This window comes from Gavialis gangeticus, unplaced genomic scaffold (assembly GCF_001723915.1).
Source record: "Gavialis gangeticus isolate Ggan-Ray unplaced genomic scaffold, GavGan_comp1, whole genome shotgun sequence".
In the NCBI taxonomy this organism is placed as follows: domain Eukaryota; kingdom Metazoa; phylum Chordata; order Crocodylia; family Gavialidae; genus Gavialis; species Gavialis gangeticus.
Genome location: NW_017729024.1, coordinates 152,735,265 through 152,749,563, shown reverse-complemented (window position 1 = coordinate 152,749,563; position 14,299 = coordinate 152,735,265). Strand labels below are relative to the sequence as shown.

General features: G+C 45.3%; 2 protein-coding genes across 3 annotated transcripts in view; both read right to left on the bottom strand.

Annotated features, from left to right (window-relative positions):
- TMEM267 (transmembrane protein 267) overlaps positions 1–8,755 on the bottom strand; it is a 31,672-nt gene extending 22,917 nt beyond the window's left edge. The window contains exons 1-2 of one of the 2 annotated variants that reach the window (XM_019517899.1): positions 8,641–8,755; positions 3,636–3,749 (exon numbers count right to left, since the gene is read on the bottom strand). The gene's annotated coding sequence lies outside the window, so the exon portion shown is untranslated. Of the gene's footprint in view, positions 1–3,635; positions 3,750–8,212; positions 8,446–8,640 lie in introns of those variants that run through there. The other variant, XM_019517898.1, reaches the window with a different exon arrangement.
- A 632-nt stretch (positions 8,756–9,387) lies between these two features.
- CUNH5orf34 (chromosome unknown C5orf34 homolog) overlaps positions 9,388–14,299 on the bottom strand; it is a 17,529-nt gene continuing 12,617 nt past the window's right edge. The window contains exons 11-13 of the mRNA XM_019517897.1: positions 13,927–14,019; positions 12,379–12,419; positions 9,388–9,903 (exon numbers count right to left, since the gene is read on the bottom strand). Coding sequence (XP_019373442.1) covers positions 9,710–9,903; positions 12,379–12,419; positions 13,927–14,019 — 328 coding nt within the window. The 3' untranslated portion in view covers positions 9,388–9,709. The remainder of the gene's footprint in view (positions 9,904–12,378; positions 12,420–13,926; positions 14,020–14,299) is intronic.

Genomic DNA, 14,299 nt, shown 5'->3' with positions numbered 1-14,299 from the left:
CTGGGCAGAAAGTCAGGTTTCCCACTTAATACATGCGCTCCAATTTTGGGGGGCTGATTTTTGGGGGAAAAGGTAAGTGTTAACTCTGAGAAAATACGGTATTTGGAGAATCTTCTGCCTCATGTAAATGGTAGAATTCTGTCTTTTCCTTAGTTCTATGCATATTAAATTCAGAACTGAAGAGCAGTTTCTCTCAATTCAATGCATCTGACTGTTACACTGCAGAGTTATTTTTTTAAAACTTGTAAGAGTAGCTTAATTTGGATTCTAAAGCATGTATTCTTTTTTAAATTCACTCTTCACCTGTTTGCTATTTCCTTGCATTTCAGTGAAGGTTTAATAAGCAACGCCCTCTCTTTTTCATTTATTGGGAAATTTCAGAATGATAAACCAATTTATTTTGACAAGAACATTAACTCCTTTAATAAGGAGCATGTTCAGAAAAAAATAGGGCTGACACTGACATGTTTCTTGATAATAAATTCTTCCTTATTGCAAACCCTAAGAAATTTTAAGCTCAAATGTGTTTTCTTGAATATTTCTTTCCATTTTAAATATACTCTGGCTTATTGTAGTGTTATCCATGAATGCTTCATGTCCTGACCTGCTAGCACTGCTTTTTAAAGCAAAAAAGTTCATTGAAGCATTTATTTGAAAAAGAAAAAAGAAACACTGAATAATACATGGCACTTTGCATAAGAAAAAGTAGGTCAAGTTTAGAGACCATTAACCATGAGTGTTCAGAATCAGGTGGACATGAACCATTTTCTGCGGTTCTGCAGGCTTTACACACTTTTTCTTAAGATTATTCAGAAACATACTGCATTTTATAGAATTAAAACTCCAATCTTAGAAACAACTGATCCCAAACATCTAATGAACCATTTTCTTGCCAATTCAACAGTAGCTTTTTTACAAAGCAGTTGTCACTGCACAGGAGAAAGAAAGCGCTGAGAAACAGCTAAAAAGACCACATTTACATGATTTTCATATCAGACTGGATGTTATATCAATTCATAATATGTCCTCAATATATGACTTGCATTTGGGAATAGTGGCTGACAGTAAGGGCAGGTCTACAGTGTTTTTGTGCCAAGTCCTAGAGTACTGCCAGGAAGTATCTCCTCTTCTCCTCAAGCCAAGCCCAAGAAAATTAGGTAAAGCAGTTTCTCTAAACACAGCTCTGAGTGTCTACCAATAAGCATGCTTGAGACAGAGAGCCTGAGAACAGCCCTGGGTGTGTGTTATGCACTACCCTAAAGCAGGCACATTACTTAATTTCCTGGATTTGGCAGGAATGAACTGAGGAAGCAGGACATACTAGGTGGTATACTGTTTCCATGCTGAGCACCAAGTCACTGCAGAGAAGTCCAAACACAATGGGAGCCAAATTTACCAGGGGGGTAAACAGATGCATCTTTGGCCATATAGAGACATTGTTTCTCCTGGGAGAGTGTAGCACGGTTGCATCCCCATGGGTGGCTGTAAGCTCCTGGAGGCTCAAAAAATTTCCTTTTTTGCCCTGATCGCTCTGGGAACAGTCTCCCCCCTTCACTCACACATCATACCTTCATGTTTTTTTGTTTATAAAAGCTCTCCCAGGGCTTCCCAGACCTGGTCTTGTGTTAATAACCACCTGGTAGCTGTGGTGGTTCTTTGCCTTACGGGCTAATTGCATGCCTCCATACCTTCCCTACACCATGCCTCACAGATGGTATCACTGTGGACATTCTCTTTTCACATGCCTACACACACAGTTCTCCTCTGGGCCCTCAGACCTCTTGGTCTCTCACATAGGCCCCTTCTGGGCCCTCAGACTACTTGGTCTCTCTCATGGTCCCACTCAAGTCTCCAGACTGCTTGGTCCCTCACTCAGCCACTCCCTGGGCTGCCAGACTCTCTCAGTCGCTTGCTCAACTTCCCCCTGGGCTGCCAGATCGCAGACTTGTCCTTCCCTGGGGTTTGTTCCTGGTGGCACTTTCTAGGGACTGCTCTGCCACAAACAGCCCCACTACTGTGACCCTAAACCCCAGTAGGGTGCAGTTTTTGGTCATATTCAGGACCAGCTTAGGTCCTAGCCTCCATCCCCAGAGTCATGCTGTCCCTGTCCAACAACCCTGGCTACAAGCTCCTTGGCCCCTTTCCAATATCACCCCCTCCATGCTCCCTTGACCCCGGCTCTCTCCCTTTCTCAGCTCCTGGTCTCACTGGCTCTCATGCAGTCCCCTTCCAGGCTCAGCTCTCTCCTCCTTCCAGGCTACCTCTGGCCCCGACTCTCCTATCACCGGTTCTCCTGGTCTCAGTGCTGTCTCGGACCCTTTTCTACATCCAACGGCCCTGTTCTAGCCATCCTCATCAGGGCCTCAATTTCTCCAACCCCTTCCTCTGGTTGTGGCCACACCTGTACCTTTGGCTTCTCCTAGGCCCTGGCCGCACCTTGGGCCAGCTGAGAACTCTAGGCCCTTTTCTGGCTTCCACTGCGACCACCTCTGGCCTTTAGCCCCTGGCCCCCGGCCCCGCTAGCAGGCCAGCAAGATTCTACTGGCATCAGTTCTCCAGCCTACCAGTCCACACTCACTCACAGGTCCATTCTTATGTACCGAACCCCTTGATCTGCACTCCTCCCAGGCCTCACAATAGGTCTTATACGCTGAGCCCTTCACTCTGGACTCACCTGGGCCCTAGCCTGGGTGCCTAGGAACCTCCTCCAGACCCTTAGTTCCTACCAAGACCTCTGGACTGCTTCGGGTGTTATCCTCCATGCTGACCTTCTGGAATTGCAGCCACCCTGCTGAGAAGTTCTCTCAGGAGGCTCCCAGATGTTCCTGTTGGGCATCTCAGGGCCTGGGCTTATACCAGCTCTAAGCCTAGTGCTCCTCCAGAGTCAGATGACTCCCTCCTGAGTCAGGTGAGCCCCTCTATCAGGTCGAGCCTCACCTGCCAGATTCTTAGATCAGCTGACTACCCATTAGCACTGGCCCACACCTGCTTCTCAGGCTGCCTGACCTGTTAAAGTAGCAGGCACCCCAACTGCCCTACCACAGAGAGTTGCTGCATGTCCCAGTATAAACCACAAGAGGACAGATATTGTTCCGAGAGAAAAATAACCCAGGAACAAACAGGGTTCAATTGCTTCTGGAAAAGTTTCTCCTAAAACAGCGAATGTCAGTGCACACTTCCTTCTGAAAGAAGCCACAGCACAGTTTGCCAGCATCCCAGGGCACTTTGCTTCCCCCCCACAGCTGGGACAATGTGTATCGCTTGGGTTGCACTCTACTGCTTCAGTCAAGCAGGGAGCAGAACATGCCCCCTTCACTAGCTCCACATTGTGCTGCACGGAGACACAAGCTGACTCTGAGCAGTTTGGGTCAGCCAATCAGGACTGCTACTATCTGTCTTGGGCTAGATTGAGGGAGTCTGCAGACCAGACCAAAATGTGTGCACAGGGGCCCCCTGGCTGTGTAGCCTCAGCTCTGTGAGGTCTTCCCTCTTCAAGGGCTCAGAATTCAAATCTCTTTTCAGGCATCTCTGGGTGAGTTTTTCTACCAGGAAAACAAGCCCAGGAGAATTTTTCCAGATAATTTCAATGAGTATATGCAGCCTTTGTTTACTTCATTGGAATTGCACACACTTACTCCAGTAGAAAGTCTGGCCTCCACTCCACAGCTTACTGCATCTGCACCTGCTTGAACTCAGTCCAGTCAAATTCCAGGCAATGTATGTCAGACCACAGACAACTTGTCTTGGACCTGAATAAATCAAACCAAGGAACAGTAAGCAGCTACAAAACACAAAACTGTTATAAATCTCCCCTCCAGAAACATATAAGCAAAAGATACAAGACCAAATAGGGAAGGAATCAACATCCTCAGTTCCTTAACGTATAGTCAATTAGTTCTCAGACAAATATTATAGCCAAATAGGAAGTAACATCACTTTGACCAGAGAAGAACTGTGAAAGATTCTAAAGAACAGCAGAAGCAGCAGCAGCAACTCAGCTAATGCACTAGGTACCTTTTGGGGGGATCCTATGCCAACTGAAATAGGGAAATCCATCCAACGAAAAACATGGGAACCCATTTATAACTAGCAAGGCATCTTATATCACACAGTGTGATCGCAAATTACTGCTCCAACAGGAAGTCAGACTACATACAAGAAAAATGCAAAAATTAAAGAGAAAAAGATCAATTAAAGATAAACTGGTTTTGATACATATTAAAAAGTTCAACATAAGAACACCTACTGATCAAGAAGGCTAAGTCTTCAAAAAATACATTAAGCCCTATTTTTAGCGAGCCAAATCCCAAAACTGTACACAAAGGCAAGCAGTCAACCTAAGCCTCAAATCTATTATAAATATCCACTAAAATCTATCCATTTCAGCCTTAAAGCAACACAGGAAAAACAAATATACAAACACAGCCCCCCACTCCAGCCTAATACCAATGAGCAAAGTAACCTCCGGACTCTAAGAGCCTCCTTGTCCATGGCATATTTAACACAATATTCAATTCAAACACAATAACCGCAATACTATGGCACATTCTGGAATTCTTGTACAGTACTGACAATCCACTAATTTCCCCAATATGAAGAAACAAAAATATTCATGATTCAAGCAGCTACTGAGATATCTGAAGTTCCAGAATCAGTGAATAATGCCACAGGAAACTTTCACCTTTATAGCATGCAAGCTTATTAACACATTAAAACACAAAATGAGGGGGGAAAGAACATATGCTGCTTTTATAATAAAACTTTTTTTTTTTTTTTTAAAGTATGAGAGTTGATATGGAGCCCTGAATTTAATCAGATATCAAACAAAATTACCATATTTACCTGAATACAAGCTGACCCTGCATTTAAGATGACTCCCCAATAATTAGATTCTATACATGGAAATTTTATAAATGTATTATACTGCAGGAGGTGAGGGAAGAGATGATGAGGGGGGGCAGTAATGGGGCAGGTAGTGGGGGGTATGTGATGGTGCACACAATGGGCTGCAGTAGTGGTGGAGAAGAGGCAGTAGAGGGCAGGTGGTAGGGCAGGCAGTATAGGGCAGTAAGGGGGCAGGCAGTGGAGGGAACAGTGGAGCACAGGTGGTGAGGGGACGCATTGGCATGGGTAGTGAGAAGTGTAGGCAGCTTGTCTCCTGCCCCCCACTTACCCCTCCCCGTTGTGGCTGCCCCAGTCCGCTTTCTCCTCCATACCACTTCTTTCCCCACAGCCTAAGGGCCCTTCTTTTCCCCCACCCCATCTTACCTTTGTTTCTTGTTGGTAGGTTCTGTCCCTGCTGCAGCCTGGGGCCTTGAGCATTGCTCCAGCCTGGCCTCACAACAGTGGCTCGGAGCCAGCACTGCTGCTACAGGGCTGAGGCTGGAGCATGTGCTCCCTGCTCCAGCCTGCAGTAAGGACAGAGCCTGCTGGGTATACAGCAAAGGTAAGAAGTGCAGCAAAGGGGTAGAAGAGGCACAGGTAGCTGTTGTGGATCTGGCCCCAACCATGGTGTGGGGTTGGAGCCACTGCAGCTACCAGCCCAACTGTAAGATGAGGGGCTTCTCCCCCCATGATTAGACAAGGAGGTTTCCCCTCCACATTTAACAAGTAAATACAGTAGTATACAGGGATCTGACATGATTAAAGTGTAACAATCCAACTGCAAAACATGAAAAAAATGGGATTAAGCAAGGATGAATGTAGCCTCAGATCTATTCTAATCAATTTACAGCCACTCTATTAGACCAGGCCACCCTTGCAAGGTTATCACCAACTAAGATAAAAATAACTGCTATACCTACAGAAGCAGATCACATTTCACTCACACCACCTCCAGGCAAGCAGAGTTGCTAGAAATACAATGAAAGTTGTACTTTTTACACATCAACATAAAGGCGGCAAAAATCCCACGATCCTTTAAAAAAGCTCCATGTACACTTTCATTTTCGACAGAGCAACCAGGAACCATATTTTAGCCTCACAATAAGTGAGTTTCAGACTGAATATTAAATATTTTGAAAGTGTTTTCATTTTTCCTTTTCCACAGAGAACCCCCCAAACAGACTACTGCTTTAAGTATTAATTCATTCCACTCAACAGAAGAGAAATCTGACCCGCATTTACAAATCACAATAACAGATGCAACAAAAGAACAAAACCCATCAGAAATTCTACAATTGAAGATCCTTAAGTAAGTACAGGTACTCTTCACTTAATGTTGTCCCAGTTAACGTTGTTTTGTTATGATGTTGCTGATCTATTAGAGAACATACTCGCTTAAAGTCACACAACATTCGGTTATAACGTTTGGCTGCCGCCTGCTAGTAGGTAACTTCTGTGACGTAACATTCACTTAACATCATTTTGCTTAAAATTGCATTTTTCAAGAACGTAGCTACGACGTTAAGTGAAGAGTAGCTGTATTATATACACAAAGGTATTCCTAAAAAATAGCTGCGGCATATACAGAAATAAATTCCCCAAAATACATTTCAGAACTAAGATTCATCCAACTGATATGCAAAAGAAAATACTCTTCTCATTCCATGTCAACCTCCTTGTGCATCCTCTCTACCGAAGTGTTAGAAAATCCTACTTCATGTTATGGGAACATCAAACAGAAGTACGGAGGCGATACTATCTCTGCAAATGGCACTGGTGAGACTACTAGAAACATCAAGTTATGTGCACATAAAAACAATATTATTTCAAAGTGGAGAAGGTTCAGTGAAGGCCTTCAAGAATGATAAGTGACCTGAAAAATATGCCTTACAGTGATAGACTTATGGGATTTTAGCCTAGTTAGTGTATTAAGGACAGGGTTTAGGCCTACCTTTCATTTAAAATATTGCTGGTATAGTAACCTTGGTTAAGTTACAGTATTTATAGCTTTTCTATACTAGCAAAAACCTACTATAAAAATCAAGATTAGCAAGAATCACAACTGCAAAACCCTGAAAGAAAAGCCCCTAAAATAACTAACTGGTTTAAAAAAAAAAACACTTTGTGAAATGTTAGTAATAGAAAAGGCATCCTATCATTTCAGTTATACAAGGGACAAGGAAAAGAGGTGCTTACTGAGAAATGTGGTGGAAACTCTTGGAATGTGCTAAAAAGAATCTTTTCCTACTTTGAAACCAGAAAGTTTGAGAAACTCTTTTGAATGCTGAAGGAAAGTGCAAGTTCTTACTGTGCTAACACTTAAGACCTAACTTGGAATAAATTTAAAAATTTAAAAACAGAGATGACTAGAAGTTAGCGAGATTCAGATCATGCAGAACTCTGAGGAAAAAGGGGGGGGGTTGAATTATCATACAGCAATGAAGAAATGCAAAAGCTGAACAGTGACTGAAACAAAGGAAGCATCAGGGATTGAAAGACGATGAAAAGTACACAAGGACTCCTGTGGACACTGACTTTGGCTAAGGGAGCACTAACGATGGAAGGCAAACATCTGTCTTTATGCATATTTTAGGGCAGCAGTTACCAATCTGTGGTACATATTAACAGATTTATTATAATTACTTTATATGACAAAAATTTGCTGGTGGTGCTTAAGGTTGTATTGTTTTAAAATGGTGGTGTGCAATCTGTCAGAGTTTGGGAACCACTGTTTTTGGGGATTGGATGAATCTTTAAACGTTAAATTTATTTGATAAATTAGGTTTATTAATAAAATTAAAAAACAAAAAAGGTCAGCAGAACATGTTTTTGCTGATAAAGATTTAGAAAGCAGGGATAAGCCATACAAGCAGATGCATTTTACCAGTATATCTAGTAACAAAAAGGGTACCTTGATCCATGGCTAGAAATGCATATGTAGTAAATGATACCTAACCCTAGAAGGCTCTTTAAATCACCACACAAGGACATAAGGAAACCTACTGGGTGAAAGTGGAAATTAGATAAATTTAAATTGGGAACTGACTGTTGGGACAGACTGCTGAGGCAGGTAGTAAATTCCCTTGTTTTACATCAACATGGAGTATCTCTCTCTCTAAAAGATGTGCTCCTGCTCAGTAAGGTATTAGGTTCTAAAACACACATGAAAACTAACAAGTGAAAACAGCAGAGTCTGTTTGATGCTCAAAGTCATCACAGATACTGGCCCCTTCCAGCCTTATAAAGACACCTTGAAAATTATAAAAATAACAGTGCTACCAAAAAAAAAAAAGGGGAGCAAATACAATGAAGAGGAAACGCAACTAACCTGAACCAACCTTTCCGAGGTCACTTTCCACACCAGCACGGCTGCAACCCACAGCCCATCCATCCCAGCTGCTCGCCCTTCCCAGTCCGCTCCCGCGACACGAGCCTCCACCCGCGCGCATCGGGAGCAGCCCCCAGGACACGCGGAAGCTAGAAACCGAGACCCCACTTCGGGAATGGAGACGCTGGAGAAAGACGTGGCCGCCACCCGGCAGGAGCCCCGCGTCCCGGCAAGCGCCACCCAGGGGCCCCAAGCAGCGCCGGCTCCGGTCCAGCCCCCCCCGCTCCGCCCGAGGAAAGGTAACGGCAGCCACCAGCCCGGACGCAGCCCTCAGGCCGCCGCCGCCAGCCCCCGCGTGTTGTCGCTGGAACGGAAGGACGGCGCTGAGGAGAGGAGCGGAGCGGAGGCCCCGTCCGGCCCGCACCCACCTGCGCCGCTCCCCGCGACCCGGCAGGCGGGCGCAGCACAATGACAGGACCCACATCTCGCCAGCGAGACGCGGCGGCCGGGATAGAGCGGCCGCGCCGAGACGCAAAGCACGCCGGGATAACGGCCGGAGGCGAGCGCTTCCTCCCCACTCCCGCGCGGTTGCCCGGCAACGCAGCCCCGAGCCTCCCCAGGGCCGGCCCCCCAAGGTAAAACTCCCTGCCCCAGGCTTCCAGTGCTTAGGGCAAAGCCACCCCGAGCACTTCAGATCATCTTTAGTTGAAAGAAAAAAAAAAAAAGTCCTCAATGGGAAGCAGGCGCAAAGAAACAGGGAAAATTATTCGTTGCAGAAAACGCCTCTCCATTCATTCCCCCCGCCCGCGGACCACCTCCGTTTGCACTCTCCCTGACTGGCTTTCTTGTCTAGCGCTGTTACCACGCTGTGGGGGAACAGCACGGACCATGGCTGACACTGCCTCACCTGACCCAGTCGCCTCTGCCCACAAGCTTGCTAGGAACTGTTCCAATTATTGGAGTTGCTCTTATACAAGATATCGGATTTACCCAGAGAATCTTGTCTGCCTCATTCATTGAAACGCACTTTGAAACCGTGTCCAGGTCCAGTCAGAATACTTAACCAAGCGTAGGTGGGGATTCTCCACATAATCACTTGTAAAACAAAACAGGCATCTGAGACTGTAATGTTGCTGAATGAGGCTGGCCCTCTAATCCCTTCACCACCAAATACGTCATTTAAAACATTTATTTATATGATGACCTCGGTTGATGTACAAAACATTTAAGTCAATTTAACTGCTAATAAAAGAAGCACTGTACATAAAACAAGATTACAAAGCAATTTGTTTTGCGTGTTCTTCTCTCTCTCAGCCTAGCAGGCTTGAATGCTACTACTGGAGTTGGTCGAAAGTCAAATTGAATTTTCTGTTTTTTTTCACAACTCATTTAAGGCCTGATCCTTCTTTCGTTCCACCCAATACTACCCCTGGATACACAAGACTACAGGACAACAGGCCATAAATAATGGAGGTCTTTCAAGCCCTTGTCCAAGCTTCACTTCCCAGAGGTGGACAGGAATGATTCAATATCTTGGATGGCTTTAGAAGTTTTTTCCAAAGCCTCCAATACGCCGTTTTTACCAATTTCTTCAGGTAAGCTGATGTTTTCTGGTAGTCTGTTGGTAATGCATGGTAGATCACATTTCACAGCTGCAGTCTTGCTTGGAACTCTGCTGTTCTCCAGTAAAACTAGAGGTTATATTTCTTAAGGAAAATTCAAACTGTTCTACCCCTAATAATAGAAACATTATTTTAAAATATTCTAAAATCACCATTCTGCAGTCATTTTGCCATTGTTTGCTGCAGTCAGTAAATAAGGTTAAAAAATAAGAGATCAAGCTCTTTAAAATCTCTTGGTTCCGGAGTGTCAAAGATACAGCCTGCAGGCCATAGTGTGTGGGTGAACTCACACCCCAGGGGAGCACTAGGGGCAGGATGATAGGTCTTCACGAGCACCATCAGACCAGCCCTGTCTACAGGGCCTGGGAAGTGTGTCACAGTCAGTGCCTACCTCTGGCTGCCCTGGGACTTTCGCTGAACATGGCAGCTTAATGTAGCCAGGGTCCTGGGGGCAGCCACCACATGCAGCATGGGTCCCGAACCAACAGGGACAACTACTACACATACTGGATCCAGCATAGGGTGGGGGAGATGGAAGGAGAGCAGGAGAAAGCATCTGTGGGCCTGATCTAGCCTGTGGACCAGCCTCACACCACTCATCTGGCCCATGTGGGCAAATAAATTAAGGTAGGGATGTCAAACTTATTTCAAGAAAGCTTCATCTATAGAAAAAGAATACTTTTCTTACACATAAAAAGTGTACTTAAAAAGGAACAATACCAATGGAGCACAGAATGTCAGATTATGAGATGCAAATACCTTAAAACTGCAAATTGAAAAAACAAAACAAAACCCAAAGTGAGCTTAGAGACAACTGTATAGCATTTTAAACGCATGAAGCACCAAACACTCTTTTGCAGCTGAATGAACACAAGAGCCACACTCAGGTACTTGCTAACTATAGAGAAAGCTCATTGTGAGTAGCAGGCCAAAAGTACATGCATCTGTGGCAGGACGCGACCTAGGGGTGCCGTGAACTCCCCTAGCGCCCCCTACCTACCGTGCCAGATCAGGTTTAATGCACCCTTGATATCTCGCCCGCCACATCTTTGATGTTAATATTGAAGGGAGGCTGCCTTTCTAACCCTCCTTGGCAGGGTGCCTTAAGATGTCCTAGTCCGTGCCCTGCCTTCAGTAACACGGCGCACTCAAACCTCTGGGCCACAGGTGAGTCCCACAGTCACCTGTGCCCTCACGGGTCCCTGGACTCGCCTGTGATGCCCACCTGTGCCTCCTAGCTTCTCCCGTGCTCTTGCCCCACCAGGGCCCATCTCGCCTCGCAATTCCCGCAGCCCACGCCGGGGCCTCTCACACCTCGCAATTCCCGCAGCCAGGGCTTAGGTGGCTGTAGCCATGCCTGGCCCCCAGACCCCTTTTTTGGGTCCTACGCCCCACTGGGGCTTCTCACAATCGGGGCTCAGGCGGCCTCGGCCTTACCTGGCCCCCAGACCCCCCTTTCCGGGTTCTATGCCCCACTGGGATTTCCCATAATCGGGGTTCAGGCGGCCTCAGCCTTACCTGGCCCCCAGACCTCCTTTCCAGGTCCTACGCCTGACTGGGGCTTCCCACAAGCGGGGCTCAGGTGGCCTCGGCCTTACCTGGCCCCCAGACCCCCTTCTTGGGTCCTACGCCCCACTGGGGCTTCCCACAAGCCGGGCTCAGGTGGCCTCAGCCTTACCTGGCCCCCAGACCCCCTTCTTGGGTCCTACACCCCACTGGGGCTTCTTGCCTGCGCCCACAACGGGCTCCTCCCAATGCTGCCCACACTGGGGCCGGGGTCGGGACACCCCAAAACGCAGCATCCTCTCCAGCACCAGGAACCACCCCCACTACTGGAGAGCTCCCATGAGGCCTCCTCCAACCCCTACAGCCTCACCCGGTCCTCCAGTGTAACGATAAAGCAAAACCATAAGCCAATCGGCTGCAACACAAAACCCAAGCCTCCTGGCTAAAACTCGCCCCCTAAGCCCTCTGGCTAATCATCATTTCCATCCCTGCCAGGGGCTCCTGTACTTGGTATCCTCACCCAAAAGCTGCTCAGGTCATCAGGCTTCTCAACTCCGCCTACTCCCAGCAGAGCTCTCTCTTCCTCGGCTGACAGAGGGGAACTGCCTCTGGTCTCAACCTGGCTTGTTTATAAAGGCCAGGCCCTGCCCCCTTCCGGTCAGCTGACCCCTGTGGTTGCCCCGGCAACCAACATCTGTCCTCCTTTAGGAGCAGGCACTTCAGTGCCCTGCAACAGCATCATTTTCCTTTGTAAGAAAAAAAGAGAGAGACAGATAGAAATAAAATACAAATGTGTGTAAAGACAGCCATTTCCCCATCAGGATTCCTATGCATTCTGCTGCTTTTTAGCATTTTAAGTGGTGTCACATTGAGAACATGGTAGGATATGTATGCGAGCAGAAATGTTTTTTAAAAAGGTAAGAGGGGAGACTTATGTAATAAAAGGAGCAAGACTAGGTCATAAGGTTATTATAAAACTGTCCAATAAGGTTTTACCTTATGTACACTGAAAATATCAAAATATTGTTGGAAGGATACAGTTAAATCTCTGTATTTTCTCAAGTTCAGCAGCAACAGACCTGTGAAAAAGATAATTTAAAATGTACTCTATATAAGGAGATACAGTTTCTCAAATATATTTTTTTAGTCAACAGTTTTTATTTCTTTATGAAGTTTCATGAATATGCTTTCCTTTTATTTTTTAAAGTCAATGGTATTATTCACATAGGAAATGCGAAACATGGGCAGCTGTTTGCAGAATTAGGATTTTGGTCTAAGAGTCTTCCTCTACCAACGTTATCATGTGTGCGCACTGGCAATGGAGTTGTAAGAAATAATGCATATTTTTAAAAGACAATGTCAGCTTGAAGCCTAGTTAATTTTAAAAGCTCATTTAAATGTTAACTACTACATTAGCTCCTAAGTCTCTCTCCCACATATTGCAGTTTTATATATTATTGCATTTTTTATGTTTAATGTTTTTCTCCCATTGCTATGTGAAAACATACACACAAAAAGGGAAAAGAGGGACCATGTAGACTTACTACCTACCTCAGACTGGTCAGGTACAATGTAAACAAAACAGATAATTTTCCCCACTAGTGTCAATAGTAATGCTGACTGCAATCCTTTAATATCAATAACCAATAATACTTCACACAGAAGTAGATGGTGTGGAACATTACAGATTTTGTAGAGCATAGGACATTGTGCTCTGATGGCAACACAATCAGGGGATAGTGATACAAATATCTTAGCAGTAAATTGGTAAATGTATAAAGGCATCATCCACTCTTCCCAGTACATCTGTGTAACAGTTATTAGCACCATGCTATTTGTGCACTTCCCAATATGAGAAAGTGAGGATGCAGCTCAACAGGTTGGGGTTTTGGCAATTTTGTCATTATGGAAATGATTGGTTTTAATATGCCTGACTCTTAGCTCAGTTCCTCTGTTTCATATTTAAGCAGTCAAAATAAGGCATTTGTAACATTTATATTCTGCTCTTGCAATAAGCATTCTAACTTCAGTACAAAAAAGGAGAAAACAAAATAAGGAAGCCAACTGGAACCAACTTCCAAGGGACGTGGTGCTCTCTCCTACCCTGGGGGTCTTCAAAAGGAGGCTAGATAATCACCTGGCCGGGGTCGTCTGACACTAGCATTCTTTCCTGCCCATGGCAGGGAGTCAGACTTGATGATCTGCTCGGGTCCCTTCCGACCCTACCAACTACAAAACAATGTTTTGTGTCAGTATAGTATTTTAAAAGTATGCAGGCAATTTGTAAAAAAATTATGAGAAAAGTCAGAGAAAAAGGGTTTTCAACCAGAGGTATGCATATCCTTGGGGGTACTTTGAAAAGTTCCAGGAGGTTCATGGGAGCAGGTGGGGATGGAGTGCTGCCACCCTGTACAGCTGCCTCACAGGAGTAGGGTTGGGGCAGGGCTACAGCAGGGTCGTACTGATGAGTTTAAATGTTTCATTTCACAAACTCAAGAAATACATCATATAAAGTTTAAAATGTAAAGTTCTGGTGATCTTGTTTAACAGTCTGAATAGTAAATAATGGTAATTATAATTAAGTACCAGTTCTCCTCCAAAATGGGGCCTGGAGCATATGTAGGAGTGCCTCTCTCTCCATTCACACTTTTACACCATGCTACTGCTGTTCTGATGTACCTAAATTAAAAAAAGAAATGGTATTTCGATCAAACAAATATTCTGGATAGCTGATCGAAAGCACTGAATAATATATCTGCAACAGGGGATAGAACATAATAGAGCCAACATCAGACATATTCTTTCATGAATTTCCCATGATCACCTCCTGGCTAAACTGGCTAACTGCAGCCTTGATGTCCCCATGATCCACTGGCTGGGGAACTGGCTCTGCAGAAGGACCCAGAGGGTGGTGGTCAACGAGAGCCAATCGTCTTGGTGTGCTGTGACCAGTGGGGTC